The 15620-nt window shown below is 29.3% G+C and overlaps 2 protein-coding genes across 3 annotated transcripts; both read left to right on the top strand.

Annotated features, from left to right (window-relative positions):
- Positions 1–436: 436 nt before the first annotated feature.
- On the top strand, positions 437–9848 carry Pfk (ATP-dependent 6-phosphofructokinase). 2 transcript variants are annotated; one of them, XM_017909274.1, is made up of 16 exons: positions 437–756; positions 2147–2264; positions 2354–2505; positions 2572–2761; positions 2850–3060; positions 3264–3372; positions 4767–4955; positions 5061–5251; positions 5332–5407; positions 5625–5651; positions 5987–6088; positions 6156–6362; positions 6456–6608; positions 6699–7023; positions 7101–7323; positions 7397–9848. In XM_017909274.1, exons 2-16 carry the CDS (start codon positions 2171–2173, stop codon positions 7536–7538), a joined length of 2391 nt encoding a protein of 796 aa, XP_017764763.1. In that variant the 5' UTR covers positions 437–756; positions 2147–2170; the 3' UTR covers positions 7539–9848. The 2 variants fall into 2 exon arrangements, with proteins under 2 accessions (XP_017764763.1, XP_017764764.1); XM_017909275.1 differs by lacking the exon at positions 3264–3372 and adding an exon at positions 4139–4247 and having other exon boundaries at positions 7397–7538.
- Positions 9849–10410: 562 nt separating this feature from the next.
- On the top strand, positions 10411–13441 carry TRAM (translocating chain-associated membrane protein 1). The gene is made up of 8 exons (XM_017909223.1): positions 10411–10817; positions 11134–11304; positions 11375–11490; positions 11585–11797; positions 11870–11979; positions 12066–12353; positions 12436–12529; positions 13316–13441. Exons 1-8 carry the CDS (start codon positions 10686–10688, stop codon positions 13341–13343), a joined length of 1152 nt encoding a protein of 383 aa, XP_017764712.1. The 5' UTR covers positions 10411–10685; the 3' UTR covers positions 13344–13441.
- Positions 13442–15620: the final 2179 nt, after the last annotated feature.

Below are 15620 nucleotides of genomic sequence, written 5' to 3'. Positions count from 1 at the left end.
GTCATCAAAGCTTTTCATTAAAGGCTGACGAAATCTCGATTTGTTGAAAGGTATAAGAAACATAAGTATTTCGATCTTTGTACTTTTAAATGACGTGATTAAAAATAAAAATAACTAAATGATTCATTACTAGAACAAGCGTAAAAATATTGTTATTTGACGTTCAAGGCTCATTTTGTCTCAGATTATTATTAGAGTGAATTGCGTTAACTTCGAACGGTCGTATGTCAATAACAATCTAGCGAAAATGATGGTTGAATTAAGGTACGCTTTATTATTTTAAAATGTACAACAAAAGAGTAGGCGTAGAAAAAATTTTATTAAACATATCGATAAATATTTGCATATAGTAAGCCATATCTAAATTAATTTGATTTTAACAAAAATAAAAGTGTATAATATTATAAAAATTTATAGTAAGTAAAATTTTAAATAGTTTTCAGGAATTAAACGAGGCTACAAGAAGGCGTCGTATTGGTTGTCATCATATGTACCGCTAACACCATCTATGGCCGTTTTCTAAATTTAATTCTACATAGGAAGTAGTGGGGTGTGGAGTTAACAAATATTAGTGGTGGGGGTGATGTGCTGAACACACGTAAAGGTCACCTTCAGTTTTAGTCGGACTCGACACGAAAGTGGTGTCTGACGTTAAGTTTGATTACCACGGAATCTTTAAGTACAGGCAACTTAAATATTAGAAGATAATTATTTCCCTTCCAATTGTCATTACAATTGGTTACATATACGTATTAGGTAAGTTGAAAAGCATTTAATTTTTTTGAAATATCTTTTGCAAATAATAAATAACTTAGTGACCAGTTGTCAGTGACAGGGTGACGTTACCTTGTGTACATGTTACGAGAGACTATTATTTTTTATTACTTTTTGAATGAATTTAGTTATTTTAACTCTAACTAACTTATATATATTTTTAAATTAACTTGGCGCTCGGTTCTCATACACCAAGATATTGTTAAATAATCTAATTCTAATAATGTAATCTGTACCCATCATCGTCGTTCTGATGTTTTGATGCACAGTAGTTTGAGACTGTGCCAGGATTCCGTTGATTCTTTAAACACATGCTATTTTATTTTAAAATACGAAGGACTACCGAAGACGTTTTATGTTGCAATCTTTTTTAAGATTACGTTTTATGTATACTTATCATTATTTTCTTGGATTATAATTTTAATCAGATACAATTAAGCTATAGATATAATGTTCACTTTTATGTTATAAAAGGACAATGTTCATTGTAATGTGAAGAATATATTATGTATATGGAAAAGTAATTATTATTATTATACAAATATTCTTTTAAGTTACTTAAGTTACTTAAGTTAACTAAAAGCTATATTCATGTGATGACAATAGATATAGTTTACAATGTTAATAGTTTATGTTATTTTAGGTTATATATTTTATAGTAGGATATAAGAAATTACTTTTTTAATTTCTGTTTAAAAATCTTGTGTATTTATTTTTTAAAACATGTCTGAGAATTATGATGACATGTTATGCATTTGCACAGCCGCAAATAAATTAAAAGATGAAAATCTTTGCTCTCATTCCTTAATTTTAATACAAAGTAATATATTAAAATTATAAAATTTATTTCATTATTAAAATATAAATAAGAATTTTGAAAAATAATATAAATTCTTTTGATTAGATGAAAAAGAACAAAATTTATTAAAAGGTACAGAAACAAATGTTTGTGTTATGAGTAAAACAGTTTTACCCATAGATGAAAGTTGCACTAATGAAAGAACGAAAATACATGTTCAAAACTTGGAAATATCAATGATTTTTCCACAAGTGAGTTGAAAATATTATGGTTATAGCACATTTCTTTAATATATACTTTTCATGTTTCATACATTGATGGAAAGGTGATATAAATAGGAGAAGGTATCTTGGCTTATTATATTCTTGGTTTATTTTTTTTGTGCTAACAAGAATGATCCCAAACTAAATTATTAGTGATAGAAATATATATTTTGTTCTTGCAGTAATAATGAAAGAGATAAGCTGATGAATATTTGTTAATAAAACAAATTATTTTAAATGTATGATGTATTCTTATAAAAAAGATTAAATTAAAATCAAGGTAGTAGTTAGAAAGAAAGTTATATTCCAGAAATACGAGTGCCCTGCATCAAAAATGGCAGAAGATTTAGCAGCACAAAGGTTTATAAAACCTGGTAGTCATAAAGGTAAAGGTCTAGCAGTCTTTACCAGTGGAGGTGATTCTCAAGGTAAAAAATTAGTTAATTAGAATAAAATAAAAATATATATTGATTGATATTTTATTATTTACATTTCAATAATAACATTTATTTTGTAGGAATGAATGCAGCAGTTCGAGCAGTTGTTAGAATGGGTATTTATCTAGGGTGTAAAGTCTTTTTCATTAAAGAAGGTTATCAGGGTATGGTAGATGGTGGAAATAATATTGTGGAAGCTAATTGGTCATCCGTTTCCTGTATCATTCATAGAGTATGTATTTTGATTATTATGCATTTTGTTGAGATCAATAAAAAGTATTACAATGACGTATTTTAGGGTGGCACAGTAATAGGATCTGCTCGATGCAAAGACTTCAGGGAACGTGCTGGTCGTAGGAGAGCTGCAAAAAATTTAGTAACTCGTGGAATTACCAATTTAGTAGTAATAGGTGGTGATGGCTCACTTACTGGTGCAAATCTGTTTAAAGAAGAATGGCCAGACCTATTAAAAGAATTAGCTGAAGCAGGTGAGTGAAAAACAGTATAGGTACAAAACTTATTTCCATATTATATATTTATATATACATTACTATTTTATTATTTTTGTCTATTTAGGAGAAATTACTTCAGAACAAGCAGATAAGTACCAACATTTACATATCTCTGGTATGGTAGGTTCCATTGATAACGATTTTTGTGGAACCGACATGACTATTGGTACGGATTCTGCGTTACATCGTATTATCGAAAGTATCGATGCCATTGTTAGTACTGCATATTCTCATCAAAGGACATTTATAATGGAAGTGATGGGTCGACATTGCGGGTAAGTTGTCTACCCGCAACTAGTGAAATGTCAAATCTCAAATATTTTCGTTTTGAAAATAAAGGAAGGAAATTAAGAATATAGTTATGTTTAAAAAAGAGTTGTATTTTTCAATAGAAAAAAATTCAGCCATAATATCTTATGAATTAAAAAAACATCTATTTTCGTATTATTCTTTACAAATCTAACAACCTTTTGGATAGGTATTTGGCAATTGTGGGTGCTTTATCTGCAGAGGCAGATTATGTTTTCTGTCCGGAGTCACCACCTCCTGCTGACTGGCCTGATAAATTATGTAAAAAATTGGAGCAGGCACGTTGTTTAGGAATTTTCTAAATTTATTGTTACAGTGTTGTTTCCCTGCTAACTTAATTTAACAACTTCAACAATTTGTTTTCCTTTTTTTGTGTATTTTTGATTATTTAATTATGATGTCAGTGTTGCAACTCTAACTCTTTCAGTTAAATATTAAATTAAATGAGTCAAAAAATTCATTTGTAATTGACTTTTTAATTTAAGACATGAATATACTTTAATAAAGTAATTTAATATCGCGTGAACATGATGAAGAAAGTACAGTCTTTCAGGTATCTAACATTATCGTCAAGTTTATCTTCTGAAGCATGTTATTGCTTTATACCTGAAGTACCGCCGACTGGTGATTGGATTGAGGAGGTTTGCAAAGCGGTGCGACAGGCACGTCTTCGATCAATCATTATATTTTACTTAATAAGTCATGCTTTCCTATAATGCAAAATTCGTTAGGCAGACTATATAGTATTAAATTTATTTTGTTTTACATTACATATGTGTCTGCTCCTTTACCAAAATAGTTAAGATATGCAAAAATAGTTTCTGGCCATTTACATTGCAAATTCTTTTCAGCAGTAAAGCCCTATTATAAAAACATAAACTTTTAGAAATTTTGTATTTTTGTACTGTTTTACTAGTAACATCACTTTATTATCGTGTTTATATTCTTGTCAGTCCAAAGTGCAAATCATCATTTTACTATACTATAGTGTATGATTTCTGTAATGTAATATTTTTAGCTTGCTTTTCTAACATGCTATTACAGTTACCTGGCTCTAGTAACAGCCATATGTTGTGAAGCTGATTTTGTGTTCATCCCAGAGTGGCCACCTGAACAGGACTGGCCAAACAAATTATGCAAAAAATTGTTACAGGTTGGCAAATCCTTCCCTTTTTTTATTTATTTATTTGTTTATTATAATTTTTTAAATGGTTCTGTATCATTATCTATATGTGTCATTGATTGTAGTGTTACAATCACATAACAATGTTTTGCTTGAAATTTATGTTCTTTCTGTTTTACTAGTTAGAGGAAAAATATTAGATATTTTAATTTTGATTTTGATTTACTTGTATTGGTAAGTCCATTATAATTTGTTTATAATTGTATTTTATACTGTGTTGGAGTACAATATTATGCTCATTTAATGAGTCCCATAATAAATAATATTGTTTAATTACTTTTAAATTTCATTAATCACTTAATCTTTAAATGATAAGATTAAATTTTAATGTCAGAAATTTTTGGATTGCTATTTACTTCATTATTTTCAGTTTGTTCCTTTTTGAATTAAATTTAATTTGTAAACGGTCTTCATATTTATATATATCTACCAATTTATAACAGCTAAAAAGTATAAAGAAATATAATAATTATAAAATGCATTTTTCAGGAAAGACTCACTGGACAACGACTTAATATTATTATTGTAGCGGAAGGTGCGGTAGATAGAAATGGCGAACCGATTACTGCAGAAAAGGTTCGTCAAGTTGTTGTAGAAAAGTTGCAGCAAGACACAAGGATTACCGTCCTTGGTCATGTTCAAAGAGGCGGTAATCCATCAGCTTTTGATAGAGTTCTGGTTAGTTATTATATTAGTATGACCAATACCATGAAATAATTTCTTTGATAATATATTGGAAGCAAAAATATTGTATTAATTTAATAGTAAATTTATTAATAATAGGGATGTCGAATGGGAGCAGAAGCAGTAATGGCATTAATGGAAGCAACACCAGACACTGAAGCATGTGTTGTTTCACTGGATGGCAATCAAGCTGTTAGATTACCTCTTATGGAATGTGTTCGTCGTACTAAAGCTGTAGCACAAGCTATGGCAGATAAAAATTGGGATCTTGCTGTTCAACTTCGTGGAAAGTACGCTGAAGTATTAAAATTCTCAATACTATATATTTGAATTAAAATTTTATTCTAATACACTTTATACACGTTTTTAGGGGATTTGCTCGTAATTTAGAAACATATAAGATGCTTACCCGTCTAAAGGCACCTGTAGATTACGATCCTAGTAAGGTATGTTGCACTTATATAAGTAATATAAACGTCAACATGAACTTAAAGCCTTCTATTAAACTTTTAGATAGATAATTATTAAAAATAAATTTTAAATAATTCGAGTAAATACATAATGAACCACAGAAAGCATCAGAAGGCTTTTAGTTCTGATAATTAGTACATAATAAAAATCGAGATTTACCTTTATTATATCTTCTATTTAATATTGCTTCAGGAAATTAAAGGCCGCACATTAACAAAGGTAAATCTGTGTTGAAAAAAAAACAACTATGAGTGTATATATTTTTGCCACATATCAAATTTTGATGCTTTGTGAAACAGCTTTTATAACATTTTCGTTTTTTCTTTCTAAATTAACAATTCACTTTATGTAAATAAGTGAATTGACAAATTTTTAAATTTCGATGCTATTACATAATTTTTTTCTTTTTAAATTAAACAAATATTTCTGCTAGGATAGACGTAAATATAAGCATTTTAAAGCTTCTTAAACAGAATATGTTTGTTTTTTCATATGCACGCTGCATGAATTCATATGAAATTCTACCAGAATGTTAAAACTAAATTTTGTTATAGGATCACTATACGTTGGGCGTAATGCATATTGGCTCACCGTCTTGCGGTATGAATGCTGCGGTGCGATCTTTCGTTAGAAACTGTATTTATCGAGGTGACAAGGTACTGTCTTAAAAATTAGTACATTCGTTTATAATGATATATTTTATAGATCTCAAGTTTTTTTTAGGTTTATGGTATTTGTGATGGAATACTTGGCCTGATGGCTGGAAAATTTAAATTAATGGATTGGCCTTCTGTCACTGGCTGGGTAGCACAAGGTGGTGCTTATTTAGGAACTAAACGTACACCGCCGAAGGAAGATCAATTACCGCAAATTGCTCAAAAACTCAAAGAATATGGAATTCAAGCTTTGCTTATTATAGGAGGATTCGAGGTAGTGGTCTTTTAAGATCACTTATAAGCTATAGTTTTCAAAACAGCCAATTGTTTATTATAATCATATAATTTTGTTTCTGTTTTTTAAAAGGGTTATCAAACAGGACTTACCTTCTTTAAAGCTAGGGACAAATTTGAAGAATTTCGAATTCCTATTGCTATGATTCCGGCAACTATTAGCAATAATGTTCCAGGAACCGAGTTTTCGTTAGGTTGTGATACTGCTTTAAATGAAATTACAGAGGTAAGATTTCATGTATTGTATGTATTATTTCATAATAAAGATATTTTAAGACAAAATGCCAATTCGTCAATGTACTTATGTTATTTTTAGATCTGTGATCGAATCCGTCAATCGGCACAGGGTACAAAGCGTCGAGTATTTATTATTGAAACTATGGGTGGATATTGTGGTTATTTAGCTACTGTAGCTGGGTTAGCTGGAGGAGCTGATGCAGCGTACATTTTCGAAGAAAAGTTTAATATTAAAGATTTAAATCAAGATGTCATTGCAATGGCTGCGAAAATGTCTGAAGGTGTACAGAGAGGGCTTATTTTAAGAAATGAAAGTGCTAATTTGAATTACAGTACAGATTTTATGCAGAGACTCTTTAGTGAAGAAGGAAAGGGTCTGTTCAGCTGTAGAATGAATATTATTGGTACATGTTCAATAAATAATTTATTTTATTTAACATTTTAGATAATAATAAATAGTAAATTAAAAAATTTCTTGTAGGTCACATGCAGCAAGGTGGTTCACCGACTCCATTCGATCGAAATTTGGGTACAAAAATGGGTTCTAAAGCAGTTGAATGGTTTACCGAACAACTAAAAAAATATTCTAATGCAGACAGTAAAATAACAACGATGGATGCTGATAGTGCAGTTATGATTGGTATTGTGCGAAGACAGTATAGATTTACACCCTTTACAGAACTCCTCGAAGTGACGGATTTTGAGTGAGCAACGAAAACACATTAATATTAATATGTATTGAAAATTTTCACTAATATGATAAAATAAAATTTCCAGGCATCGCATTCCAACATATCAATGGTGGATGAAATTGCGACCATTACTAAAAGTTTTAGCAAAACATGAATCCACATATGAAGAGGAAGGACTTTATATCACCGTAGAAGAAATGGATCTTGATAATGATTCTCTTGTATAAATTACATGTATATATGGTGAAAGGTAATGTTCCATAAATATGCACTGTTAATTGTAGATTTTCTTGAACAGTATTGTATGGCATTATGATAATTATGGTCCGTTGTTATATGAGAAAAAAATATCAAACTTTAGATACACAATCGTAAAATTCAATGTTCTGCGAGATTTAACATAGGTCAACTATGTTGGCGATTGGCAAAACGTCGCAATATATACATATGAACATCTATTGTTTATACATTCAGTTACCCAATAACAAAATACGTGTTAATAACTTAATCTCCTAAATATGAACTGTTTTAATAAATAGGAAATTAATGCACATTATTGCCACAATCAAGAATACAGATTAATATTTTGTTTAAAAAATACTAAATTTATATATTTTAATTGCGACTTAAAGTTAAGTAAGAAGTAGGTACAAAGATAGTACCTGAAACGTGAAGGTAAGTTATATGTTAGTAATATAAGAAAATGAAACAGGTACTAAGACACCTAAATAGCATTTTCATTGATAAGAACTAAAGATTATATTCATATATTGAATGGTATTAAATGTTTGTTGTCATTACCAATGGCACGCACACATACACACTATACACAGAAAATAGAACAAATGAAAATATAAATATTAACGTAATGTACAACGTTTAAATGTTATAATATAATTAAGCAGCATTCAAGATAACATAATTATATACAACTATGATGATAAAAATGAATGCAATTAATGACGTTAATCTCTCTATACGACATTCGAGCGCAATAGCTTCCAGTCTTAGATTTTACGAACATTTTTAACACATTTCACTAAGAATCGAATTACAGCTTTCATGGCTACTTTACGAGTTCGCGAGTAAATCTACTAGGCTATATTTGTGGTCTACTAAGATATAAAATTAAACATAATATGGCATCTTTCTTTAATGGAAACTTATCATTTGATTTAGCTTTACCTATAGCTATGAAAAGCTATTCGAAGAATATACTTGTCTACCTCAAAACATAGTTTGCAACGATGAGCGATACTTAGGGCAAATTAAAGAGTCTTAAGTCTTACTGGTTGCATATAAAGTTAAAAGGTTTTGCTAAGATTTAAGGCTTGTGACCACAGGGAGTATTTAGATTTAATTCGTGTTATTATTGTACTCGTGTATTATCATATATCCATCTCGACAAGTCGTACAAATATTAAACTCGAAATTGTTTTTTTGAATGTAGAAACATATTATTTCTACAAAAGTCTACGATCAAGTGAATTGTTTTAATGAAATCGATCATACTTTATAAATTTATTCATCTTTAAAAATTTGATGAATATTCCTAATATGGGATAACGTTAATTAAAGGTTGGTGATACATCTAAAAGATGTATAAAAAACATTTTCAAGAAACTGACTGACACGTCCATTTAATATAAAATACAAGTTGTGCGTCGATCAACAATGTTACAATTTTAAAAGACCGTCACACCTCGAGTTATCATTTAGCTTTTTAAATATAAACATGTTCGTATAAGTCAACAAGATACAAAATATTTAATTGATATGAAGAACAGCTTCTCATGACATAGAACATTACATCTAATGTACAATATAATATATATTTGTAATTGAATCCTAAACTATATTATTACACTTACATGTGTATTTAAGGAAAGAAGATTATACGTTAAAAGATTATTTAAAATTGTTGCTACAGATGCAAATAATTTAGCAAAATACTGAGACAATAGATGTTGACAAGCATACAAGTACAACAATATTATAGATAAATGAAACTTCTATAAAGATAATTCTTAAAGAAATTATAATAATTCGAAAATATTCCCTTTGTATTGCTTTCAAACATTATGTATGATTGTTAAAAATATAAATTTATTGTGGCCTAGTCAATGAGAACAGAATGTAAATTGCACTTGAACGCGAACATTTATTAAAATAAGGGCGGATGATAAAAAATATGATTAAAGAAAATTGTAAAAGATTAAAATAGGAAAGGTAAAGAAAAATAATAATAATAAAGCAGGTACGTAGGTCCGCCTTTCCGTATAAAAATGAGATTATTGCACACCACACCACACCACACACACACATATATACACACAAAATGTATTTTGTACAACTTTACGTGTAAATTCCGAATTTTATCATATCTCATATGAGTTTATTTAAGCACAGCAGAGCAGACAAATCATGTGCTCCATTGCTAATCATGTTAATAACATGTAATGTACAAACACATAAGCGTTGATATCATACCATTAATGATAAACTAATAATGTAATAAAGATATAACTTTGGAAGAGTATTATTTTTACCATTACAGAGGTATATTTTCGACTCATTGTTGATCAATGAATTTTACAGTTATCTCTGGCATAATATATATGAAATCTAGAAATTATTTTATTCTGACATTAAACTGTTGAATATGTATTTTTTCTTTACCGCCACATAAATAGTATCATATTTATTTACCGATAGGTATTTAAAGTTTCATGAAATATTTGTGGTAATTGCATAATTTTAACAACATATGCATATGAATATGTATAAGAATATCGTGACCACTGAAAATGTACCTAATACTATCAATAAAGTGTATCTTACAAAGTTTCCTGTTATGTGATTTAATAGTAACACTATCGTATTTATCAATTTTATATTACACACAATATGTGAATAATTTATTATCTATAGAAATTTGAATACCGTTGCGTTTGTATTATGATCGTCGCACTTGGAAACGACAGAACATCCGTATAAAAATGCATAAAGCATCATTAATTAAAATTGTTATTATACAAAAAATACAAAAAATTAAACTGCAAATTAATATTATGACAATATTAACAGTACATAAATACCAATAGCTTTAATACATTTTTTTAATGTTGCTCTGATTTACGTAGTGCCAACAAGTAAAGACAGAAAGCGCCACATTGTTCGTTGTTGGCCGTATTGCTTTAATCGCTGCGCCTTTGGTATGCCCATATGCATGTGTGTGTGTGTGTGTGTTGGTTATTGGTATAATTGGGTACACGTTTAATTATTTGATGGCAGTACTGTGAGTCGTTGACATACGATACTTTAGTAAAGTATCAACAGTGTGTAATCATAGAAACAGTACTTTGTTACGAAAAATGGTTGCGATAAAAGGTCGCAAAAATTCAAATAAAAATCCTCCTGTATTCAGTCATGAATATATTATCCAAAATCATGGAGATCTTGTTTCTCTCGTGGCTCTGATTTTCGTAACGGGCCTAATGGTGCAGGTCAGTATTGAATTTTTTCAATATGAGTGACATTTTTATTGTAACATATATATTTTTCATATTTTGGTTACTCTCTTTTATGCTATATGATTATTTCATTCGAATAAGGTTCAGTGAATAATTTATATCTAATTTTTATTTCAATTACTATTAGTATAATAACCATATGTTATTTATTATTAGCAGTACTTGTTAATCAATGCAAATGAATGTAATAAATTAAACTTAAGGAAAAGTGTAACACAATATTCTTGTTTATCTTTCCATATAATATGTATACTTCTACTTCTTTTATTAGTCACAAATTACTTTTTAGGCAAGATGGGCATATACATTTATTGCTATTCACCACAATGTAACTTCAGACACTGAAGATCCAACTATGCCAACGAAATATACTACTGGTTGGAAAGATGCATGTGTTGTATTTTTCTCTCTTTTGATAACAATTGTAATGCATGCTGTATTTCAAGAATATATCATTGATGTAAGAATAAAAGACTTATCCATTTATTTTATATATTACTTTTATCTTTAATATTTACATATATTTTCAGAAAGTTTCAAAACGTTTACACCTTAGCAAAGTAAAACTTGCTAAATTCAATGAATCTAGTCAACTTGTTCTGTTTTATGTATTATCTCTTATGTGGGCTATAGACATAATTATTAGGTAGGAGATACATGATGTTACATAAAATTATAATAGTTCTTCATGTAGTTAAACATAATGCAAATTTGTATGATCTTTCATTTGATGTTTTCAGGGAAGATCTACTGTTGAACATAACTTCATTATGGAAGGAATACCCTATACCAATGTCTTTCTCCTCAAAATTGTTTTTTATTGGGCAACTTGCTTATTGGTTGCACTGTTATCCTGAATTATATTTTCAAAGAGTAAAAAAGGAAGATATACCAGTTCGAGCTGTACAAGCAACTATTGGATTATTTTTTACTCTTGCAGCTTATGTTTTTAAGTATGAAATACTTTCTTATCTCTTCTTTTCCAGTATTAATCATATTTTTCAATACTTACTTATTCCTTACAGTTTTCAACAAGTAGGAATCTTATTATTGGTTCTACATTATATAGGAGATGTTATGCTTCATGGAACTAGACTTATCCATTTTGTTGGCAAAAAGGAAAAGGTGACAAAAAGTAAATATAATGTCATCAATATTTTATTTGCTGTTTTATATAAGACAATTTATTTTTAATAATCTCTTGAAATTGTTTTATTGTAGTGGCATTCCTTATTGCAAATTCAACATATGTTGTCATTCGCATTGCAACACTGGCTATTGCAATGCTAGTGTTTTTGTATGGATTAGGTCAAGTTGAAAGTGTGTTTGATTTTGCTACTGGAAATTTTAATATTCCAATTATAAGATTCACTGCTTTGAGCGCTGTTATTATTTTTCAAGTATATCTTTCTTATATATTTATTTCGAGGCAAATTAAACGTGCCCGTGAAAATGTAGTTCCTGTCCAAACAACAGTAAAAACAAAACAAAAATCGAAAAGAAAAGAAGGTGAGGAAAAATTCAAAAATTTGTTATTCGTTCATTTACATGAAAAATTTTACTTTTAAATATGAAATTAATTTTTATTTAGGGAAAAAATCTGCCATGTCTGAGGATGATGATCTACCAGAAGTTGATCAGGCTACTAAGAAAAATCTAAGATCTCGTTCATATGCAAAAGCAAAGTAAATATTGATCAAAATAAGAGATTTATCCAAGGCTGATGAAGTACTTATTTCATTTATCCATTTTTTTTATGAACAGTGTTTCCGATATTAGTATTTATAAAAAATTTGGTATATTAAAACAGGAATTATCGTGTGATATTTGGTGTGGCATACTTTATGTTTGCATTAATCATACGTGAACTTTATTCTTTTGAAATAAGAAATGATAAAAATATTGGATGTAATATAAAAAAAATGGTTTTGATTACTATTTTTCATGTTTAAGAACATAAAAGCGCAAAATTAACACATTCATGTTATGACGAGTACCGGTGATTGACATAAAACTATACTTTTACCTTTCATGGGCCATGAGTAATCGTTATGCAATGAATATATTAAATATATATATAGTTAGATATATACCTGACTATATTTGCAAAATTATGACTATGCTTAATAATAATAAAAGAGCGTAAAAATACATAATATATTATATTTTATATAATCCAATATTATTAATTCCATTGTATATTTTATCTATTTACTTTAATATAAAATCTAATTGATATAAATTAATATTTAATATTTGTATTGCATGTTTGTAATGAATAAATAGCAAAATATGTACATTAGAAACTTGTAATATGTACTAACATTTTAATAATTTAATGTACGAAGTTACTTTTGATATTTGTTCTTGTGGACATATTTTATCCAATAGGATATTATTCGTCTATCGCATGTCGTGTGCCTATGTACTTATAATGTACATGCAATGAGAATAATCCCAATTTTTTGCAGTAACTACTATGTGTTGCAGCGAAGTTAGCTGATAGTGGAAAGAAAGAAATGAAGGAAATCCTTTCCTCCGACAATGAAGGAAAGGATAAAAAATAAATTGGGAGATACAAAAAAGGAATCGAAGAAAGTAGAAAATTATAAAATAGATGATGTTGAAGATGATAAAGATATAAAGGAAAATGAATAGGGAATAAAGAACTTATGAGGTTTAGAACGGGAGAAAGCCGAGGAGATACACGATAAGAGAGATAGATGCAAGATAAATCAATATGTAGAATTATTAGGATAACTCATATATTTGAATAGAATCATTTGCAGTAGTTTGTATATGTCTATAAATATTGTTACATATATATATATGCGGTCATTATGATAATTATTACGTGATATGTATTACGAAACATTTTTTTGTCTCGCAACGGTCCGTGATACGGACATCTACTCAGCTTCTGATGTCTATATGTCATTGTTTATTATGTCGTTAACAATTAACGTTTATATGTGAAACTTTCAAAGTGAATAAAACGTACTTTTGCATATAACATAGCATTATTGGTGCTTATTACATAGAGCGTTTGAGCTATTGCGGTATATACTAATGGTTTATCTTTCCATTGGTATAACGGAATAATTAATAATTGAAGTTCATGATTTAATTATAGAAATTTGGAATATTTCGTAACAGAAATATGTTTATATTTGCTTCATTCATATTAATAAATATAAGAAACATCGTTTGATATTTTACTTCGATACTTCTGCACATGGCTATTTCAAAGACGAAGCATCTTCCCACGAAAACGAGGCCCAGCTTTGCCCAATTACAGAACATTTCTAGTCGACGCGATCCAACACGACGGTAAAACATGGTGGAATATTTGCATGCGTTACAGTGAAATTTTCAGTCCCTGACCAAAACGTTTCATGGAATAGTGTTATCCTTGATCAGTCTTTCAATTATTTCAACTGATAAAACAAATTTCAAGAATAATAATACGCAGTATCAGTTATTATTTCGGATCATTGAACGACATTTGTAACATCGTCGTGATATGTTCGAAAGGACGACACACAAGATTAAGAAACTGAGCCAACTTTACCGAGAAGAGGATAAATAACTGAACATTTGTTCGGTGGTAAAACACCACATGTGGAGAAAAGTGAAGGTGCACATATGAAATAAAGTGACATACCAGCAAGTGCCTGTGAAATCGTGTTACACAGTTCAATTTTATCATTTATATTTCCGTAATTAGGCTTCCGGATTAGGTTTTTTCACTATAATAGCATTGATTAGGCTATTCTTTATATCGTATGCCGACTTTTCTATGATTTCCACCATTTGTGTCCGACATTTAATGACGAAGGTATCTGTGGCTGTGAAATCGTGGTGCATAATAGACTTTCTTCTCTTCTATTTCCGAAATTTGGCATTTTGTTTAGGTTTGTTCTATATATTCGCGTAGAGGGAATTCTCCTTTAACAGTATTAGATATTTTTTTTCGGTTTCAAGCTTGTGTTTTCGAAAAATAATGCCGAAAGTATCAGTGGCTGTCAGATCGTGCTGCGCAGTTTACTTTTTTGGTTTCTATCTTCAAAATTAGACTTTTGGATTCGGATTTTTCTATATATCATTGTAGAGGGATTTGTTCCTTAACGGGATTACATATTTCGTTTTGGTTTCAAACATGCGTTTTCGAAAAATAGTGACGAAAGTGTCTGTGGCTGTCAGATCGCTCTGCGCAATTTACTTTTTTCGCTTCTATTTCCGGAATTAGGCTTTTGGATTAGATTTTGTTCGGTACCACAACGTAGTGGAAATTCGGGCAATAGTCCATTGAAGTAAACGAGCACGTGCAACAGTAGAGAAATGTTGAACTCGTGGAATATGACCAGTGTAGAGCCATAATAGGCAGGATATATATCAACAGAGAAGAATGTGTTGCATGGACATGCTAATATAAGGGTTATTAAAGGGATGGAGAATGAACACTTAGTGATACTTATAAAAATTAAAAATAAATTGAATATAAAGTGTAAATATTGCATTAAGGTTCAAATGTGTAGAAATATCTACAGGAATTTAGAAACTATAAAAGCAACAGGAATAATGGGGCTGTTGCACATGGTATTGATTGGGCCAATAAACTCAACGTTAAAAGGAGGTAAAAGGTACGTCTTATGCTGCTGATGATTATTCGAGAAAAGAACCATTTGATTATCTGATTTATAAATAACTAAAGATTTAATATGAAATATTATTGACAATGAATTTTTTTTATTATACGGGACTTACAAATATGAA

Source organism: Eufriesea mexicana, unplaced genomic scaffold (genome assembly GCF_001483705.2).
Source record: "Eufriesea mexicana isolate 0111107269 unplaced genomic scaffold, ASM148370v2 scaffold16629, whole genome shotgun sequence".
Lineage (NCBI taxonomy): Eukaryota > Metazoa > Arthropoda > Insecta > Hymenoptera > Apidae > Eufriesea > Eufriesea mexicana.
This window is presented reverse-complemented; position numbering and strand designations above follow the sequence as displayed.